General features: G+C 39.2%; 1 protein-coding gene across 9 annotated transcripts in view; it reads left to right on the top strand.

Annotated features, from left to right (window-relative positions):
• strn3 (striatin, calmodulin binding protein 3) overlaps positions 1–18590 on the top strand; it is a 39516-nt gene that overhangs the window by 4779 nt on the left and 16147 nt on the right. For 2 of the 9 annotated variants that reach the window (XM_083550683.1, XM_083550682.1), the window contains exons 3-9: positions 9862–9965; positions 10101–10174; positions 10258–10339; positions 10599–10775; positions 12796–12937; positions 13078–13219; positions 14077–14213. In XM_083550683.1, the coding sequence (XP_083406809.1) occupies positions 9862–9965; positions 10101–10174; positions 10258–10339; positions 10599–10775; positions 12796–12937; positions 13078–13219; positions 14077–14213 (858 nt within the window). Of the gene's footprint in view, positions 1–6606; positions 6748–7333; positions 7470–9861; positions 9966–10100; positions 10175–10257; positions 10340–10598; positions 10776–12795; positions 12938–13077; positions 13220–14076; positions 14244–18590 lie in introns of those variants that run through there. The other 7 variants (XM_083550684.1, XM_083550685.1, XM_083550686.1 and 4 more) reach the window with 6 other exon arrangements.

Genomic DNA, 18590 nt, shown 5'->3' with positions numbered 1-18590 from the left:
CCAGCCAGTAAGCCCCGTTGAGAGCTCCACCCTGCCTCTGGTGGGCGCCAAGGGTGTCGTCCCGTTCCAGGTCCCCGTGGGTGAAGAGGCGCCTTGCCAGTCCTTCCTGGATAACGTCGATCCGTTCCAGGTCGCCGGGGTGGTTGTCTCTCAGCTCCAGACCTCCGCCAAGGACGTCACGTTGCCTTCGGTCTTCGCTGAGGGCATCGCTCCGATCCAGGGCTCCGTTCCAAACCTCCCTGGGTGTCGTCGATCCGCTCCAAGTCTCCATGGTGTGCGTCTCACCGCATCCGGCCTCCGCCGTGGGCGTCACTTCGTTCCGGGTCTCCGCGGTGGCCGTCTCTGAGCTCCAGCCTCGGGTCGTCGAAAGGGACGTCAGGGCCGTCTCTCGGGTCCAGACCTCCGTGGTGGGCGTCTCTCCGCCTCCTGTCTCTGCTGAGGGCATCTCTCCGCTCCCGGTCTCCATGGGGGTGGTCTCTCTGCTTCCGGTTTCTGCTGTGGGTGTCTCTCTGCTTCCGGTTTCCGCTAAGGACATCGCTCCGCCTCCAGTCTCCGCTCCTGGTCTCCGTGGTTGGCGGGCCCCCTTTGACCCTGGACGATGGGGGAGGCCCTCCTCCGAGTGCCCCGGCCCGCCGAGCTTTCCTGAGAGTCGGGGGCATCCGGAGACGCCCCTTCAGGGGTGGTGGTGGTGTTAGGAATCCCCCTGCCATGCTTCCTTCGGGGGCTGTCACGCTCGGTGTCGGGAATCCCCCTGCCATGCCCCCTTCGGCGGCTGTCATGCTCGATGCTTTTCGGAGAATGCCATGCTCCTTCTCGCGTTCGCCCACAAGGAGCTTCTCTCCTTCGCACTAACACACACCTGACTTTCATCTACACGCTAATCTTACCGCCTATAAGAACACTCACTGCACACACACTCGCGGTCCTTTATTACCCGTTCATATCGGTGATAATTTGTGTGCTCGTGTATGTTCCTGCGTGTTAATGCCGGTGTGCGCGTACTCGCGTCTTACTGTGAGCTCGCGTATGCCTTCCCGCTCCACACACCGTTCAACTCGGGCACTCGCTCTCACTGCGCGTGGACCGCGCCGCTTTCCAGGCGCACCTTGGATTTAACTTTCCCGGCTCGCGTTACGACCCGGACTTTGCGGACCGCGTCTCTTTCTAGACGCACCGTGGATATTACTTTCCTTTTTTTTCCCGGATTCCTCCGTTTGGGTCATTCCTCCAAACTCCGGACCTAGTGGGCTGCGTCTTTTTCCAGACGCACCTAAGATTATACCTTCCTCTTTTCCTGGACTCGGTAATTTGGGTTATTCCGCGGACTCTGAACTGTTGTGGGCCGCGCTGTGAGCGCACCACCGGATTACCCCTTTTGCAGCAGGTATTTGTGTTGGCTCCGCCTTGTTTGTGTTTTGAGCTTGAATAAAACTATTTTTGCTGCTACTTCGGCTTCCGCCTCCGTTACCGCATGACACATAACTACTATTTTTTACATATTAGAAGGAAGACTGTTAATCTCGAACAGCATTTATCCATAGCCTACTGACTGACAGGCCATTTAGTTGTATGCACATATCTGGGTTTAATGACTGTCTTTTAACGAAAGTGCAAACATTTCTATAATTGATTAGAAAGAAAATAATTATTTTATAATTAGGAACAATTTTAAGAGAATTAAACTATAATTTCTTTGTCATTTCTAGTGATGTTAACCTGTTTTTTATTGTATCGACAGCCAAGCCAGCTATTTCTGTAAATGTAACCTAAAAAAATCAACACTATCAAAGTGTTTGTTTTTGTTTGAAATTATCCAAAACTTTGTCTATTTCTTTAGCCTGAATCCTATGGAAGTCTTTTCCGCCACATAAATTTCTTTTTGCCTAATTCGGCTTTTTTTTTCTCGCAATTCTGACATTATTTCTCGTGAACATCAGATACTTTTGGTGTCCATTTTGTCAGGTATCCATGCTTTCGGCCTGAAGTATGAAGCTGTTGGTGTATAAACAAGGCCTCCTCTGCTTCATCTGTCTTGTTCCACTCTTCCAGAGATGATAGTTAGTGTTCTCTCCAGGGATTGGATGCTTAGTTTTCGGTTTCTTTCATTAGGGGTCGCCACAGCGGATCATCCGTCTCCATACCACCATGTCCTCTACATCTGCCTCTTTCAAACCAACTACTGCATGTCCTCTCTCACCATATCAATAAACTACCTCCCTGGTCTTCCTCTTTTCCTCCTTCCTGGTGGCTCCATCCTCAGCATTCTCCTACCGATTTACCCCATGTCCCTCCTCTGCACATGTCCAACCCATCTCAATCTCACCTCTCTCATCTTGTCTCCAAAACGTCCTACATGCGCTGTCACTCTAATAAACTTATTTCTAATCCTGTCCATCCTTGTCACTCCCAACGAAAACCTCAACATCTTCAGCTCTGCTACCTCCAGCTCCACCTCCTGTCTTTTATTAAATGCCACTGTCTCTAAACCATACAACATCGCAGGTCTCAATACAGTCCTTTAAACTTTCCCTTTTACTATTGCAGATACCCTTCTATCACAAATCACTCCTGCCACTCTTCTCCACCCACTCCACCCTGCCTGCACTCTTTTCTTCAATTCTCTAACACACTCCATTACTTTGCACTGTTGACCCTAGGTACCTGAACTTCTCCATCTCTTCTCCCTGCAACCGCACCACTCCACTGCCCTCCCTCTCATTCACACACATGCACTCTGTCTTACTGCTACTGACTTTCATTCCCCTCCACTCCAGTGCGTACTAATCAATCAACTAATCAATAAAATATAATAATCGATAATGAGATTCGTTGTTAACGGATGCCATTATCAATTAGTTGGGATGCTCAAGTTACAGCATGGCAGCAAGATAAAACAGCCACATGTGAAATGGCGACGAGTGCAGAGTCAACCGGTAGCAGGAAAAAGTGTGCACCCCAAATCATGGATAAAGGTGAAACATCAGCACGGTGAGCAGAAACTGTATAATCCTCATCATGTGAAAATGGTACAGTTTAATGAAGTGCTATTGTGTAAACTTTGTGTTTGTAACTTCATTCTCGTGCGGCAGGCGCACTAGATCTGTTCTGTCGTGACTCGTGAGCATCAGGTTGTCAACTTCTAATCTGCAATTATCACTAAAAACAATACAAATGTTGATTTACAGAAATTGCTTCACCTTGCATACTCATGCTGTTTATTTTGTTTGTCCTTTTTACAGAAACAAACAACCCAGCATGAGTGAATTTGTTCAAGAAGAAAACCCTCTTCACTCCTTTACAAGCAGCCACTATAAGCTTTAAAATGTCTAAATTAAGATTGAATGTGTTAAAATATTTAATCGCATATTTCAATCTGTTCTAAATGTAGCTTAAATTAATACTTTTCAGGTTTTTAATACTTTAATCAACATTGCTAAGGACAAATATATTTAATAGAGACAGCTTTGAAGGTGCTTGGTGTGACATCTGAAATAGAAAGGAAGACAAAGAGATGTGGTGGAATGAGGAAGTGCAGGCGAGCATAAGGAGAAAGAGAAACAGAATTGGGATCGACAGAGTGATGAGAAAAGTAGACAGGAGTACAAGGAGATGTGGCGAAAGCCAAGGAAAAGGCATATGAGGAGCTGTATGAGAGGTTGGAAACTAAGGAAGGAGAAAATAATTTATACCAATTGGCCAGGCAGAGGAACAGAGCTGAGAAGGATGTGCTGCAAGTTAGAGCAATAAAGAATGCAGATGGAAATGTGTTGACTAGTGAGGGGAGTGTGTTGAGAAGATGGAGGGATTGTGCAGCTGTTGAATGAGGAAAATGAGAAAGCGAGAGAGAAGGTTGGATGATGTGGAGATGGTAAAGCAGGAAGTGGGTAGGATTAGTAAGGAGGAAGTGAGAGCAGCGTTTAAAGGAAAGAAAAAGACCAAGGAGGTGGTTAATGGATGTGGTGAGGGAAGACATGCAGGTAGGGCTGCAACTAATCTATTAATCGGATGATAATTTTTTTCCCTGTAATCAGATTAAAAATAAAAACATTTTAAAATGAGATGTTTTCTGTATAAAAGTGTACTATAAAATTGCAAAAGCCACATGTTTAACTATCTTTAATTTAGATATTTTTGAAGCTTATAGTGGCTGATAGTTAGGGAGGGCATGAGGGATTTCTCCTTGAACAAATTCCCTCATGCTGGGTTGTTTGTTTCTGGAAAAATAAAAACAGCGTTTGAGTATGCAAGGTAAATCATTTTGTGTAAATCAACATCTGTATTGTTTTTAATAATAATTGCAGATTGCAAGTTGACAACCAAGATTAAAAAAATGAATAAAAATATAACAATTTTTGTTTAAGAAAAAGTTGTTTATCTTTTGGCATCGTCGTGTGTTTAAAAATCACCATCGGTGAAGCTTTTCTCCCGATGCCGTGCAGCTCAGAACACAGGTGAAGTGCGGTTTTTTTCATGCCCGGTTGTTTTCAGCGTGACGAATGATTCGCATTTCCTGTAGACAGTCAGAGTGAGCAAGAGGTCAAACGTCAGAGGAACCTCATCTATATTTATGATGTGAGGTGGGCCGATTCAATGGGAGCGCATCTGATTTAATATAAAGAGTTTCATTGGTTCACCTTAACCCGTTCGGCAATTTCATTGGTCTAATGTTATGTCGCTCAGTTTTTTGGCTTGAATCTTGTGAAACCGGGAAAAACCCAGGAACACTCCATAAATTATCTGCTTCGTTGTTCAAAGTGTGGGGAAAAAAGTAGCGGCTTATCGTCCGGAAAATACGGTACTCAGAATCCCTTCGGTTTTGAAAGGCTCTGTTTTCATAATTAACTTTTTTCTTCGCCATTGTAAGGGGCTTCTCAATAACTGTACAATAGAGTTAAATACATCGACAGAAGCTTGACTTGATTGACGCTGGAATGTTCCCAGGTAGTCTAGCACTCGGTAAGGCAACTGAAGCGCTGCATTATGGGATCTGTAGTTTGTATCATCAGCGCTTCATATCGCCGGGACATTTAATAACAATAATAATAGATCTATATAAAATCATCTCACGGGGCCGGATTTGACACCGAGTTTGACACCCCTGATCTATGTGAAGACACTGATTATGTTAATTATTTCTTACAATAATTACCAACAATGATTCAACAAGGTAGGAAACAGCTATTTTTTTTTCACTCATGTGGTCCTTGCGGGCAAACTGGTGCCCGCGGGCACTACGTTGGTGACTTCTGGTCTAGAATATATAATAATTAAATTTTCTATAATAATTTATTTATATTTGCATATTCAAATTATCTGCCTTATTACTTCATTTAGTCCATTTAACTACATTGTGAAGTATTGTGTTTCCCCACGGACTATTATTACTGACACTACCTGCTAAACCCTGGAACACTTTGGACAGGTTAACACTATGGAAGCTAGTATGCACCACATTTAAAAAAAGGTTTGCCTAATTCCAACATTTCTCTTCGCAATTTCTTGTTTATTTCCCGCAGTTCTGCCTTTTTTTTTTATTATTTGGTGGACACGGGCTTTCATACAACACAGAAGACACTGCAGAATGAAAAATAGAGGAACGGGAAGAAAACGAGCGAGGGGTGAGAAGATTCAGGCCAAAGAACCCAACAAAGTTTTCAAAAGTTATGGATCATTTCAATCTAAAACATTATGACGCCGCGATTTATGAAATAGCCAATGCGAAAACATTTCCTAAGCTAATCTATATACAGTACTTAAAATCATTTTGCAATTATAGTTTCCTTCTGATATATCAAGGACTCATCATTTGAGTCTTATCTGGGCTAGAGCAGGGTTTCTTGGCCATGCAATTGAAATCTTTAACATAAGCTTATTAGAGGCTTGTGCTCCATTGTCCTCTTATCTGATCCTGAGGAAAAATCAGGATCATGGCAGGTGTTATGTACATGTTACATGTTTTAATAAAAAAGTATCCCCAAAAATGGTTACAAATAGGCTGTTGCTGCTATTCACTAATGTCAGCTTTTTTTATTTTTTTTATTAATTACTTGTCAGAAATGCAAGTCTGCACTGTACAGACACAGAGGAGAACGTCTGTACAGTTCTCATCTAACTTGCCTGATTATAAAATCGAAGTTCTGAATTCTTGAACTGAAAACTGAGTTCCTGTACACTGACTGAGTTTAAAGGTGGTGTTTATCAGGATTTAAGTCTATGTTCCACTTGGATTTTTTTATACAGAACAAGTTAAAATACTCCCTTAAAATACACCACCATTCAGAAAATTTTGTGATTTGTAAATAACAGAACAAAAACAGGATGCACACTTTGTTGCTCCTATCTGTGATTTTTAATCTGGCATGTACAGTTTTATTGTCTATAGAAGCCTTGAAATGTCCATTTAAAAAATTTTTATGTTTACACACACTAAATTTCTAGTTTTAAATTGTAATATGCATGAAAACTAATGATGGAAACGGTTTTCTGTCACATCTTTTTAGAGCTAATCTAAATATGGCTATTCGCAGCGAATGCTTTTCATATGGTAATGATCTGCGCAAGCTATTGAAATGTGTTCCATGTCTCCCATTAATGCGATAAAAATGGCATCAAGTTTCATCAGATTCTTTGATGATGGTACCCCACACATGTGAGGAAGATCTCCTGAGGGAGAGCCTGACTGATGACAAGTGATTGGATTTTAAAAAGCAACTTGATCTTGTAGAGGATTTCATTTCTGATAAGTAAGTAATTGACTTTTTTTTATACTCTCAGTCAAACGTTTGAGTACCTCCATTTGTTAATTGAAATGTATGCTCACAAATGTCTGTGTACTTTGAAATGAAAGCATAGAACAAATAAACAATTGGACATAAAACTAATCTATGATTTTCTTGTCAAGTTAAGGAAATTGAATCAAAATTTTTGACTCATCAAAGTAGCCATTTTGCAGATCTAACACTAGTTTTCAAGTGCCTTTGATGGAAGCTGTACTTACTGACACCTTGGTTTTCTTTGCAATTTCTCTAAATTAAAGACCTACCATTTTAAAGGTTATAACGGTCGGTGTTCCTTTAATAATTGCTTTTCATGAGTGTAATATACATTGCTATGCTCAATTCGGTGTAGTAAGTCTGTTCATATGCTGCTTTTATGCAGACAGAGGGTTTTACGAAATCAAAAGTTGTTGTGACACTTGTAGGAGTTATCATTAACTTTATAAGCTGTATATCAAACCACTGCTGCAGAACAGTTACACATTTTTAACCTATTATGTGCATGTATGACAATGTAATGTGTGTTTTTTCTTTTCCGTTATTTTGTTTGTTTTTAGCTCTTATTAGAATGACATGGACCAGCTACCTCTTGAAAAAAGAACTAAGAGAAAGAAGGCACCCTGTTATATCAAGCAGAATACAGACTGATGTTGACATGCCTTGTCTGTTCTCCCACCCATGCTGCCTCTACAGGTGATGCTGTGCAGAGGAGGGTGAAGAAACAAGATACATTGGGGACAAATAGTTTTCCTTGGCCAGTAGTACCTGTTATTGCATTGAACCAGCACATGCCATTGGCCTGACTACACAGCAGAGCACACAACTGTGAAATCGTTAAAACAAATTTCTGCATTTTTTGGACATGCTGCCGCCACATTTTTAAGCGTGCAAAGAGCTATACAGCAATGTGAGCCGCAATAAGTTTATGGAACAGTTTATTGCGAAGCCATGTTGTGGGTCACAAAGTAGCGCCAAACAAAGAAGTGACCATGTGCCAGTTCTAGGAGCTGACCTGAGCACAGATTTGAGCCCAGACCTGTGTGCATTGTAAAAAGAAAAAACCTTGGAAATGTCAGGAATGTGATGAACAGGAACTGCTTCCAAAAATGAAACAAGTGTCTGCTTGTGTTGTAAATAAACCAAAAACCAAAAACACGTTTTTTTTTTTTAGTCTCTGTTAATTCATTATTTAAAGCAGCATTTCTCCCTAATACTCATTAAGGGTTGGTCATTGCCTCCTCAGGTGTGATATTACATCAGTATTCATGACTATCGACATATTCAGCATACAGCCTTTCAAAAAAGTATGCAAATGTAAATTAATATATTGTTTAATGAGAGTGAACTGGACTGTGCTTATATATTATTGTAGAGGAACTAGTGTTGATTATAGGGTAATGAGAGTTTTGCCATTATAATACTATAGGTAACTGAAATATCAATATTTATGGCATGTCAAAACATCTCCAGGCATCTGTGGGTTAATGTTTGAAGATTAAATCTACCATGGGTGAATCACAGAACATGTACTCTTAATAAAGTGCACTGTAAGAAATTCATTTGTATAGTATGATAAAAGCAATGGTTGAAGCAAGTCCACTTGCATGCATGCAGCTTTTCAGAAATATGAGGTTAGGCAGTACGGTGTAAAACATTTTTTTCCTGTATGGATCCATAATGAACCAGTAAGACCATTTTGCAAGGTACTGACCACAACAATTAAAATAATTACTCTATGGATAAATTTTGCTTTACAGGGAAACATCATCAGAGTAAAATAATGATGACCACTTATTCACTTCCTGACCAAATACAAATCACCAACTGTTTCAATAAATGAGAAAGTTACCCAGAACACTGCATGTCATGACAGTTATTCAGCTATTTTCCAATTACACTACTACATTTACAAGCAGAAAAATGGGCAATGAAGAAGTATCACTACTGCAAAAAAAAAAATTCTGTACATAATATTTTAGCAACTTAACTGTACATTGTCTCATTTCACTTTTTTTTTTACCAAAATGTTCCTGCGTTATTTGAGTTTGGGTTAGTTACAAAATTATAACAACACATTTAAACTACTATATCAACTTTTCACTTAATCAAAACTTTGCATACATGTTGAAAGTATTTCTTGGCATTGCCTTTTTAATTGCTTGAACTTGAAGTTTCCTCAGAAAGGGATTCTTAATATCCTCACAATAATGTTGCTCTCATTTTTATTTATTTATTTATTTCTCTTTGCTCTTTTGTTGACTGGACCTCTCCACCATTTTGTAACCGGCTGTGTTATATTACATTAACAGGAATTAGCTAATTCAGTTGAAATTTGTATCTTATGACATAAAAAGTCAATTATATGAGACCAGCAGTTTGATTTAGGAATATTATTAGTTTTTGTTAGTTTTCCCATTGCCTGCAGTTTGCAGAGTGCATATCCATACAATCATAGAGCAAATATTTTTTTAAAGATCCTGAATTTGTTTGGCATTTATGGATGTAATAAGATTCCAAGTCATTTCTAAATTGTGATTGTATATGTAGACATTAGCCATGTAATCAGTAGGTTCATAGGGATTGTGGTGAACTATAAATATCATTTCTGTGCCTCACACTCTAGTCTTTATGAGGACTTGAGTTACACAGCTGCTGTCTCTCAATAATATCCTGTAGTCATTTACTGTCCTCTCTGCCATGTTCCACTCAACCTTTAGTAACTCAAATAAAGTTTATGCATACTAGGCCTGCTATTGTTTTTTTTTTTATGTTAGATATCAATAATTACATTTGATGAAGTCTTTGTTCTGTTTTGGGCTATATTAAGTTAAATGATTACCTAATCTCTTCATGTTCTTTTTTTTATTTTCCTTACAGCTGGTGTATTTCAGCAAAGAAATACACAAAGAAATATTTTTCTTTGTTGCCAAAGGCACAGTACGGATTCACAATTATATAAAATGCATTCACTACAAAGAGAATTGTAAATAATTTGTTGTTTACTTTGGGATTGTGTCAAGTGTCTTGGCTATTAAATTAACTAATGGTTGGGAGCGTACTCATATCTATTTTTTTTCTCTTGCAGGCTCGAATAGCATTCCTCCAGGGAGAGAGAAAGGGTCAAGAAAATTTAAAGAATGACCTGGTTAGAAGAATAAAGATGTTAGAATATGCATTAAAACAAGAAAGGTTTGTAGTTATTTATTGAATCAGTATATTATCGTTTATATTTCTTTTTTCAGTGTTGTGGGTTTTTCTTTTTGTGCAATTGTGTGTGCAAAATTTGCGATAATAAACTGAATAGTGTAAAAAAATTTCTTTCAGAGCAAAATATCATAAATTAAAATATGGCACAGAACTCAGTCAAAGTGAAGTAAAAATGCCCAGCTTTGATTCAGGTTAGTGCATTCTCAAATGATTGTAAATGTTCATACTTATGTAACAAAAAAACATACATATTAATCTTAATAATTGTGTTTAGAAGATACCAAAGATACAGAGCTGTCCAGCATACCACAGAACAGTCAACTAACTTGGAAACAAGGCCGACAACTGCTAAGACAGTAAGTCCTCATAACTCCAAGGAATTTCTTTGCAACAGAACTCAAGAAAGTTACAAGTAGGACGAGTTTAACAAGAATTTGATATACTTTACAGCAAATATGCAGTAAATTATTACTTAATAATGATTATTTTATTAACATATTGGTTTTGCTATTTGTAAATTAAGATCCCTCCAATATACTACATTTAACTATGGATTATTTTATGAAAGGTGATGTGTAATTGTTATTGTAATTTTGTCCTTTTTCTCATTGAAAGATATCTTCAGGAAGTAGGTTACACAGACACAATACTGGATGTGCGGTCTCAGCGTGTACGCTCTTTACTGGGGTTGTCTGGCTCAGAGCAAAATGGTTCAGTGGAAACTAAAAACCTGGACCAGATTCTCAATGGAGGAGAATCTCCAGCCAAAAGGAAGGGGCATGACACGAAAAGGTACCAAATAACACTTTGAAATAGGGGTGGATGATTGATTGGTTTGTTTCTGCAGGAAGAAATGCATTGTGTACTGTGTGATTCCAAAAACATTTTAGAGAAGTTATATAAAATATATAAAACATACTTTTTTGCTAGTCCAGCTCACATCTTTTTGACAGATACACAAAAAACCTAATAGTGGGCAGAGAGAGATTGAATTTTATGTAAGTGACATGGTGCAGACATTGTTTGCAATGTTAAAAGAAAGATTGTCACCTTGTGAAAACACAACAAATTCCTATACCCGCCCTAAAAAGGTACCTCGAAGATTGTGTTTAAATCAAGATAACACTGTGAGTGCATGCAAAAACACCATCCTTAGAAGCAGCATTTTAATAAACAGATGTGTTTAAAAATTGCACTACTTAGTTGAAAACAAGTGCTGGAAGTGCATGGCCAGGCTGTAATATAATTTAGAGTAGTAAAAAACACTAACCCCAGTAAGTGAGCTAACGTTCAGAAATAAGGAACGTAAAAATTAATTTAGAGAGCAAGTTTTTACTACCGTATTTTTCGGAATATAAGCCGCTACTTTTTTCCCACTTTTTGAACCCCGCGGCTTAAACAACGAAGCGGCTAATTTATGGATTTTTCCTGGTTTTTTTCCGGTTTCACAAACTTCAAGCCAAAAAACTGAGCGACATAACATTAGACCAATGAAATTTCTGAACGGAAACGAAAAAATGCACCTCACCTGTGTTCTGAGCTGCATAGCATCGGGAGAAAAAACTTCCACCGGTGGTGATTTTTAAACGCACGTCGATGCCAAAAGAAAAACGAGAGAGAGAGAGAGAGAGAGAGAGAGAGAGAGAGAGAGAATAGTTGTGAAAGGAAGGAGGAAGACAGTGAACAATGACTTTCTTGGTCGGCCACTGTTTAGATACGAGCCGTTGTAACGCGTTAAGTCTGGGTCATGGGAGAGCTCACTGCTCTCCCATGACCCAGACTCAACGCGTTGCAACTCCAGTTGCAACAGAAATCATATAAGCACAGACAGGTTTCCAAAACTCATGCTTTTTTGTTTTTCTTTGCAACAGCGTTACGGTTTAGTCAAAGAAACTTAGAAATAAGCATCAGAAAATAATAAGGACATATTCCTCGGCCTATTCCGCGGCGGCAGGCTATTCCCAAAATGCCGCTCTGCTCTTAAAGGAGCCACAACATATTTCACCCGTTACACCGTGTAACAGACACTGTCTTTCATTGAAGCCTGTGTAAAGTTCATTAGTTTCAGTGTAGACACCTGCGTCTTATAGACAGGTGCGGCTTATTTATGTTCAAAATAAAAATATTTGTCAAATTCAGTGGGTGCGGCTTATATATGGGTGCGCTTTATAGTCCGGAAATTACGGTACTTAAATGTACTTTGTTTGACCATCATGCAGAACTTTTTGCAGTTTTATATTCTGGAGCTCTAAGGTCTGTGTCTACATGTCAACAACAAATTGTTGCTGCTTATCAATATACAAAGTGTTATAAGGCCAGTTTTCTAACAAGCAATTCATCATTATGTAGCAAAAAGGATAATTTTTCTCTGTATTTTATTACCGCTTTATCTGTGCTGCTTTGAGACAATGTCCAAGTGCTATACAGATTAAAAAAATAAATAAATAGAAAATAAAGTTTTGTGTACTTTGGATTAAATGTTAAATAGTAAATGTTTAGTTTTTTTTCGTAATTTTTTATATAACCTTACAAACCATGAAAAGCAAATGTGATACCAAAGAAATCCAAGATAAATTTTTTTTTTTTTAATCTTAAATTTATACAGATTATTTTACCAATCTCTCTGGTGAGATTGTGTCAATAAACTTATTTCATGATTAAAAAGTGTCATATGGATCTACAGGAACCAGTCTTCTTACTCTGTGAATTACAGTAGTGCAAATGTGTGCAAAGAAATTGTGCATATTTAATATATACAGTGTGCCATACATACATAGTCTATTTTGTTATTTACAGTTTGCTTGTGTTACAGGAATGCAGGAGACGTTCTGGAGACTTTTAACTTCTTAGAAAATGCTGATGACAGTGATGAAGAGGAGGACGAAGAGGGTGAATTGATGGAAGACATGTCAAACAGGACTGATAAACAAAGAGTAAAGAAGCATAAAATTAAAGTATGTTATAATTGAGAAATGCTTCTTGATGACATTCATAAAATGTGCTTCTTGGCCCTTTCCCTCCAAAAGTCTGGTTTTTAAACTTACTGTCAAAACATTTAAACAGCGATGATGATAAAACAATTCTTATTTCTTAGGTGGGAAATGAGGGTTTAGCATCAGATGTTCCTGATGATGCAGACACAGAAGAGGCACTAAAGGAGTTTGATTTCCTGGTGAATGCAGAGGATGGTGAGGGTGCTGGTGAGGCTCGCAGTTCAGGAGATGGTACAGAGTGGGGTAAGAGACTTATTGGCCTCTTTCTTTAACGGCATGATGGCAATTTTAAGTTTGGTTTCACACATATGAACTGTTATTTTTGGGGGCTGGCATGATTTTGAGGTACATCTTTGTTGTGTATATTTTGAATATCAGTTTGGCTTTCCCAGCATTAACTCACACAGGTCATAAATGACGTCAGCATTCCATATAGGGCAGTGGTCCCCAACCCCCGGGCTGCGGACCGGCACCGGTTCGTGGGTCAATTGGTACCGGGCCGCAAAGAAAGAATACATAACTTATATTATTTCCATTTTATTTATTATCTGTTTCTGAACAATATTTATTTTGGAAAATTACTGGATTCTCACCGCCACATCTGTCTATAACTCTTGATGCATGTCATGATGCCTCGGTCACATGTCTTACCTGCATCCGCTACCATCCTAAATGGGCTGCTTCGGCCGCTAACACACAATACATTACCGCTAAATTGAAACCCACAAGCTAGCAAAATTACCAAAAAACAACACAGTGGATTCATGTTTATTATTATATTTAGAAAATACCAGTTTTTATGCCGGTCATCCGCCACCCCTTAAAGGCCGGTCCGTGAAAATATTGTCTGACAAAAAAGGTTGGGGACCGCTGATATAGGGCATCTAATTTGGTCAAGAGGCCTAGTTTTGGCTTTCCTTTTTTGGCTTGGTATTGATTATTTTCAAAAAACGTTGACTTATAGCAGTTGTTTGTTTTAGCTTTAGTTTTATAGGTTTGAGTACCCAGAACAACAACAAAAAAGCTTTGGTAAAAGTAAAAAAACTACAGTATTGCACACTGCAGGTAAAATCGTTTCTCTTCTTTTGTCCCTTACTTAGCTGAACCTCTGCCATTTCCTTCGGGAGGTGGCAAGTCCTTTATCATGGGCTCGGATGACGTTTTGGAAAGTGTGTTGGGCTTAGGGGACCTTGCTGACCTAACAGTCTCCAATGATGATGCTGATTATGGCTATGACGTGAGTGGCACATCATGCTTTGAATATTCGGTAATAATGTGCCTCCTTACCTCATCACACAGTTTGTCTTGCTGAACATCCAAGAATATCAAGGTATTTAGTCATGATCCTGGGGGCTGCCTTGTACATTTTTGGTGATTTCACAGCTTAAATGCCAGTCTGAATCACCAGGTATTTACAGAGTCTGGTTCAAACATACATAGCCGCAAAGAATATTTAAAATATTTTAGCAAACTTTTGCTGAAAGTTTTTGTCAAAAGCAGGTCTTACAACCCCAGTTCAGCATTAGGACTCTTCTACTACAAGGCCATGCTGTTGTAATATATGCAGTATGTAGTTTAGCATTGTCTTGCTAAAATTTGCAAGGATCTTGGTGAGGAAGATGTTGTCTGGATGGAAGCATATGTTGCTCTAAACCCTGTTTATAAATTGCAGCATTGGTGGTGCTTTTCCAGATGCCTTTTTGGGTTTCATGTTCATAAATGCCGCCTTCTTTGCATGATATAGATTTTTCCTGCATTTGTGGATAGCACTGCGAACTGTATTTCTGGAGGGGTTTCTAAATCCATGCAGTGATTTCTATGAAAGAATCATGCCTGTTTTTAATGCATTGCTGTCTGAGAACTCAAAGATCAAAGGTGTGTGTATGTGTGTATGTATGTATGTATGTATGTGTATATATATATAATATACAGTGGGTACGGAAAGTATTCAGACCCCCTTAAATTTTTCACTCTGTTATATTGCAGCCATTTGCTAAAATCATTTAGGTTCATTCTTCTTCCTCATGAATGTACACATAGCACCCCATACTGACAGAAAAACACAGAATTGTTGACTTTGTTGCAGATTTATTAAAAAAGAAAAACTGAAATATCACATGGTCCTAAGTATTCAGACCCTTTGCTGTGACACTCATATATTTAACTATTTAGGTGCTTTCCATTTCTTCTGATCATCCTTGAGATGGTTCTACACCTTAATTTGAGTCCAGCTGTGTTTGATTATACTGATTGGACTTGATTAGGAAAGCCACACACCTGTCTATATAAGACCTTCCAGATCACAATGCATGTCAGAGCAAATGAGAATCATGAAGTCAAAGGAACTGCCTGAAGAGCTCAGAGACAGAATTGTGGCAAGGCACAGATCTGGCCAAGGTTACAAAAAGATTCCTGCTGCACTTAAGGTTCCTAAGAGCACAGTGGCCTCCATAATCCTCAAATGGAAGACGTTTGGGACGACCAGAACCCTTCCTAGAGCTGGCCGTCCGGCCAAACTGAGCTATCGGGGGAGAAGAGCCCAAAGATCACTGTGATCCAGAGATGCAGTCAGGAGATGGGAGAAAGTTGTAGAAAGTCAACCATCACTGCAGCCCTCCACCAGTCGGGGCTTTATGGCAGAGTGGCCCGACGGAAGCCTCTTCTCAGTGTAAACACATGAAAGCCTGCATGGAGTTTGCTAACAAAAACACCTGAAGGACTCCAAGATGGTGAGAAATAAGATGGAGTGTTGAAGATTAAAAGAAAAAATAACAAGAACCGTATAGAACCGAAAACCGTGACCCTAAAACCGTGGGTTTTGTGAACTGTGCCACCCCTAATATATACAGTGGGTACGGAAAGTATTCAGACCCCCTTAAATTTTTCACTCTTTGTTATATTGCAGCCATTTGCTAAAATCATTTAGGTTCATTCTTCTTCCTCATGAATGTACACATAGCACCCCATACTGACAGAAAAACACAGAATTGTTGACATTGTTGCAGATTTATTAAAAAAGAAAAACTGAAATATCACATGGTCCTAAGTATTCAGACCCTTTGCTCAGTATTTAGTAGAAGCCCCCTTTTGATCTAATACAGCCAGGAGTCTTTTTGGGGAAGATGCAACAAGTCTTTCACACCTGGATTTGGGGATCCTCTGCCATTCCTCCTTGCAGATCCTCTCCAGTTCTGTCAGGTTGGATGGTAAACGTTGGTGGACAGCCATTTTTTGGTCTCTCCAGAGATGCTCAATTGGGTTTAAGTCAGGGCTCTGGCTGGGCCATTCAAGAACAGTCACGGAGTTGTTGTGAAGCCACTCCTTCGTTATTTTAGCTGTGTGCTTAGGGTTATTGTCTTGTTGGAAGGTAAACCTTCGGCCCAGTCTGAGGTCCAGAGCACTCTGGAGAAGGTTTTTGTCCAGGATATCCCTGTACTTGGCCGCATTCATCTTTCCCTCGATTGCAACCAGTCGTCCTGTCCCTGCAGCTGAAAAACACCCCCACAGCATGATGCTGCCACCACCATGCTTCACTGTTGGGACTGTATTGGACAGGTGATGAGCAGTGCCTCGTTTTCTCCACACATACCGCTTAGAATTAAGGCCAAAAAGTTCTATTTTGGTCTCATTAGACCAGAGAATTTTATTTCTCACCATCTTGGAGTCCTTCAGGTGTTTTTTAGCAAACTCCATGCGGGCTTTCATGTGTCTTGCACTGAGGAGAGGCTTCCGTCGGGCCACTCTGCCATAAAGCCCCGACTGGTGGAGGGCTGCAGTGATGGTTGACTTTCTACAACTTTCTCCCATCTCCTGACTGCATCTCTGGAGCTCAGCCACAGTGATCTTTGGGTTCTTCTTTACCTCTCTCACCAAGGCTCTTCTCCCCCGATAGCTCAGTTTGGCCGGACGGCCAGCTCTAGGAAGGGTTCTGGTCGTCCCAAACGTCTTCCATTTGAGGATTATGGAGGCCACTGTGCTCTAAGGAAACTTAAGTGCAGCACAAATCTTTTTGTAACCTTGGCCAGATCTGTGCCTTGCCACAATTCTGTCTCTGAGCTCTTCAGGCAGTTCCTTTGACCTCATGATTCTTATTTGCTCTGACATGCATTGTGATCTGGAAGGTCTTATATAGACAGGTGTGTGGCTTTCCTAATCAAGTCCAATCAGTATAATCAAACACAGCTGGACTCAAATGAAGGTGTAGAACCATCTCAAGGATGATCAGAAGAAATGGAAAGCACCTGAGTTAAATATATGAGTGTCACAGCAAAGGGTCTGAATACTTAGGACCATGTGATATTTCAGTTTTTCTTTTTTAATAAATCTGCAACAATGTCAACAATTCTGTGTTTTTCTGTCAATATGGGGAGCTGTGTGTACATTCATGAGGAAGAAGAATGAACTTAAATGATTTTAGCAAATGGCTGCAATATAACAAAGAGTGAAAAATTTAAGGGGGTCTGAATACTTTCCGTACCCACTGTATATATATAATGTTAAAATGTTAGTAATCCACTTTTAGCAGATATTAGTAGTCATGTTCTTTATGATTTATCAGTCTCTCTGCCCCAAATTGACCAAGCTTTAGCTGTCTAACATTCTCCACAAAAAGTGCATTCATATAGTATAGCATCTCCTAAATAATCAGCTGAATTTTTTTTTTATTATTTAGATTTTTGCTCTATGAATTGATTAGTGTCAGAAAAGTAGTCGGGTGTCTTAATGACTAATAATAATAATAAGAATCGTATATAACAAATCTTCATAATAAATAATATATATAATATAAAAAAAAAATACAAAAAGAATGAAGTATTTAGTATATAGTTATTTCTGTAATATATAATAATACAGTGTTGTGCAATGTTTTAGGCAGGGGTGAAGAAACTCTTAAGTAATAATTATTTTATTTGTTGTTTTGTGTTTTAATCATTTTACGAAACGCAGAGTGCGTGAACGGGAGAAAATTCTAGATAAAATCAATGTTTGGTGTGACTAACCTTTCAAAACATGAATTCTGACACTTGCGCACTTTGGACACTTGCACAAAGTCAGAGATTTTTGTAGTATCAGAGTCTTGTGTATGGTTAACCAATTATACCAAGCAGGTGCTTATGATAAATGCCATATGTAGGTTGAAACACAATCTTTAACTATAACTGTGAAAGGAGGGTGAAAACAGAATAAGGAACAGCCAAACGCTGCAACCAAGGTGAGGTTTCATGTCACATGACTGAGCACAGCGATTAGGGATGGGTACTGTATACATTTTATTAATAAAGGGGCTGATACCAATACTGCTTAACGATACTGGTACTTATCAATACTGTTATAGATTCTCTCTATAATTAGGTGCAAAAGACACATGATGTAAAAAGATTTGAAAATTTGCGAGTTATTTTTTTCACTGTAGTTTACAAATGCCTCTATGCAGACAGAAAAAAAGGCACATAAAGCACATTTAAAAAATAAATAAATAATAAAAATTAAAAAAGCCCTTTAAAAGAGAGAGGGAGAGTGAGAGAGAGCTTTCCTCAGCATACCACAGCACAATATATTTCACCAAGAAATAGTGGCGTCAGTGATTCGCCTCGGCCATTCTCTTAATGATGGT

The sequence above is a fragment of the Silurus aristotelis genome (assembly GCF_946808225.1).
Source record: "Silurus aristotelis genome assembly, chromosome: 9".
In the NCBI taxonomy this organism is placed as follows: domain Eukaryota; kingdom Metazoa; phylum Chordata; class Actinopteri; order Siluriformes; family Siluridae; genus Silurus; species Silurus aristotelis.
This window is presented reverse-complemented; position numbering and strand designations above follow the sequence as displayed.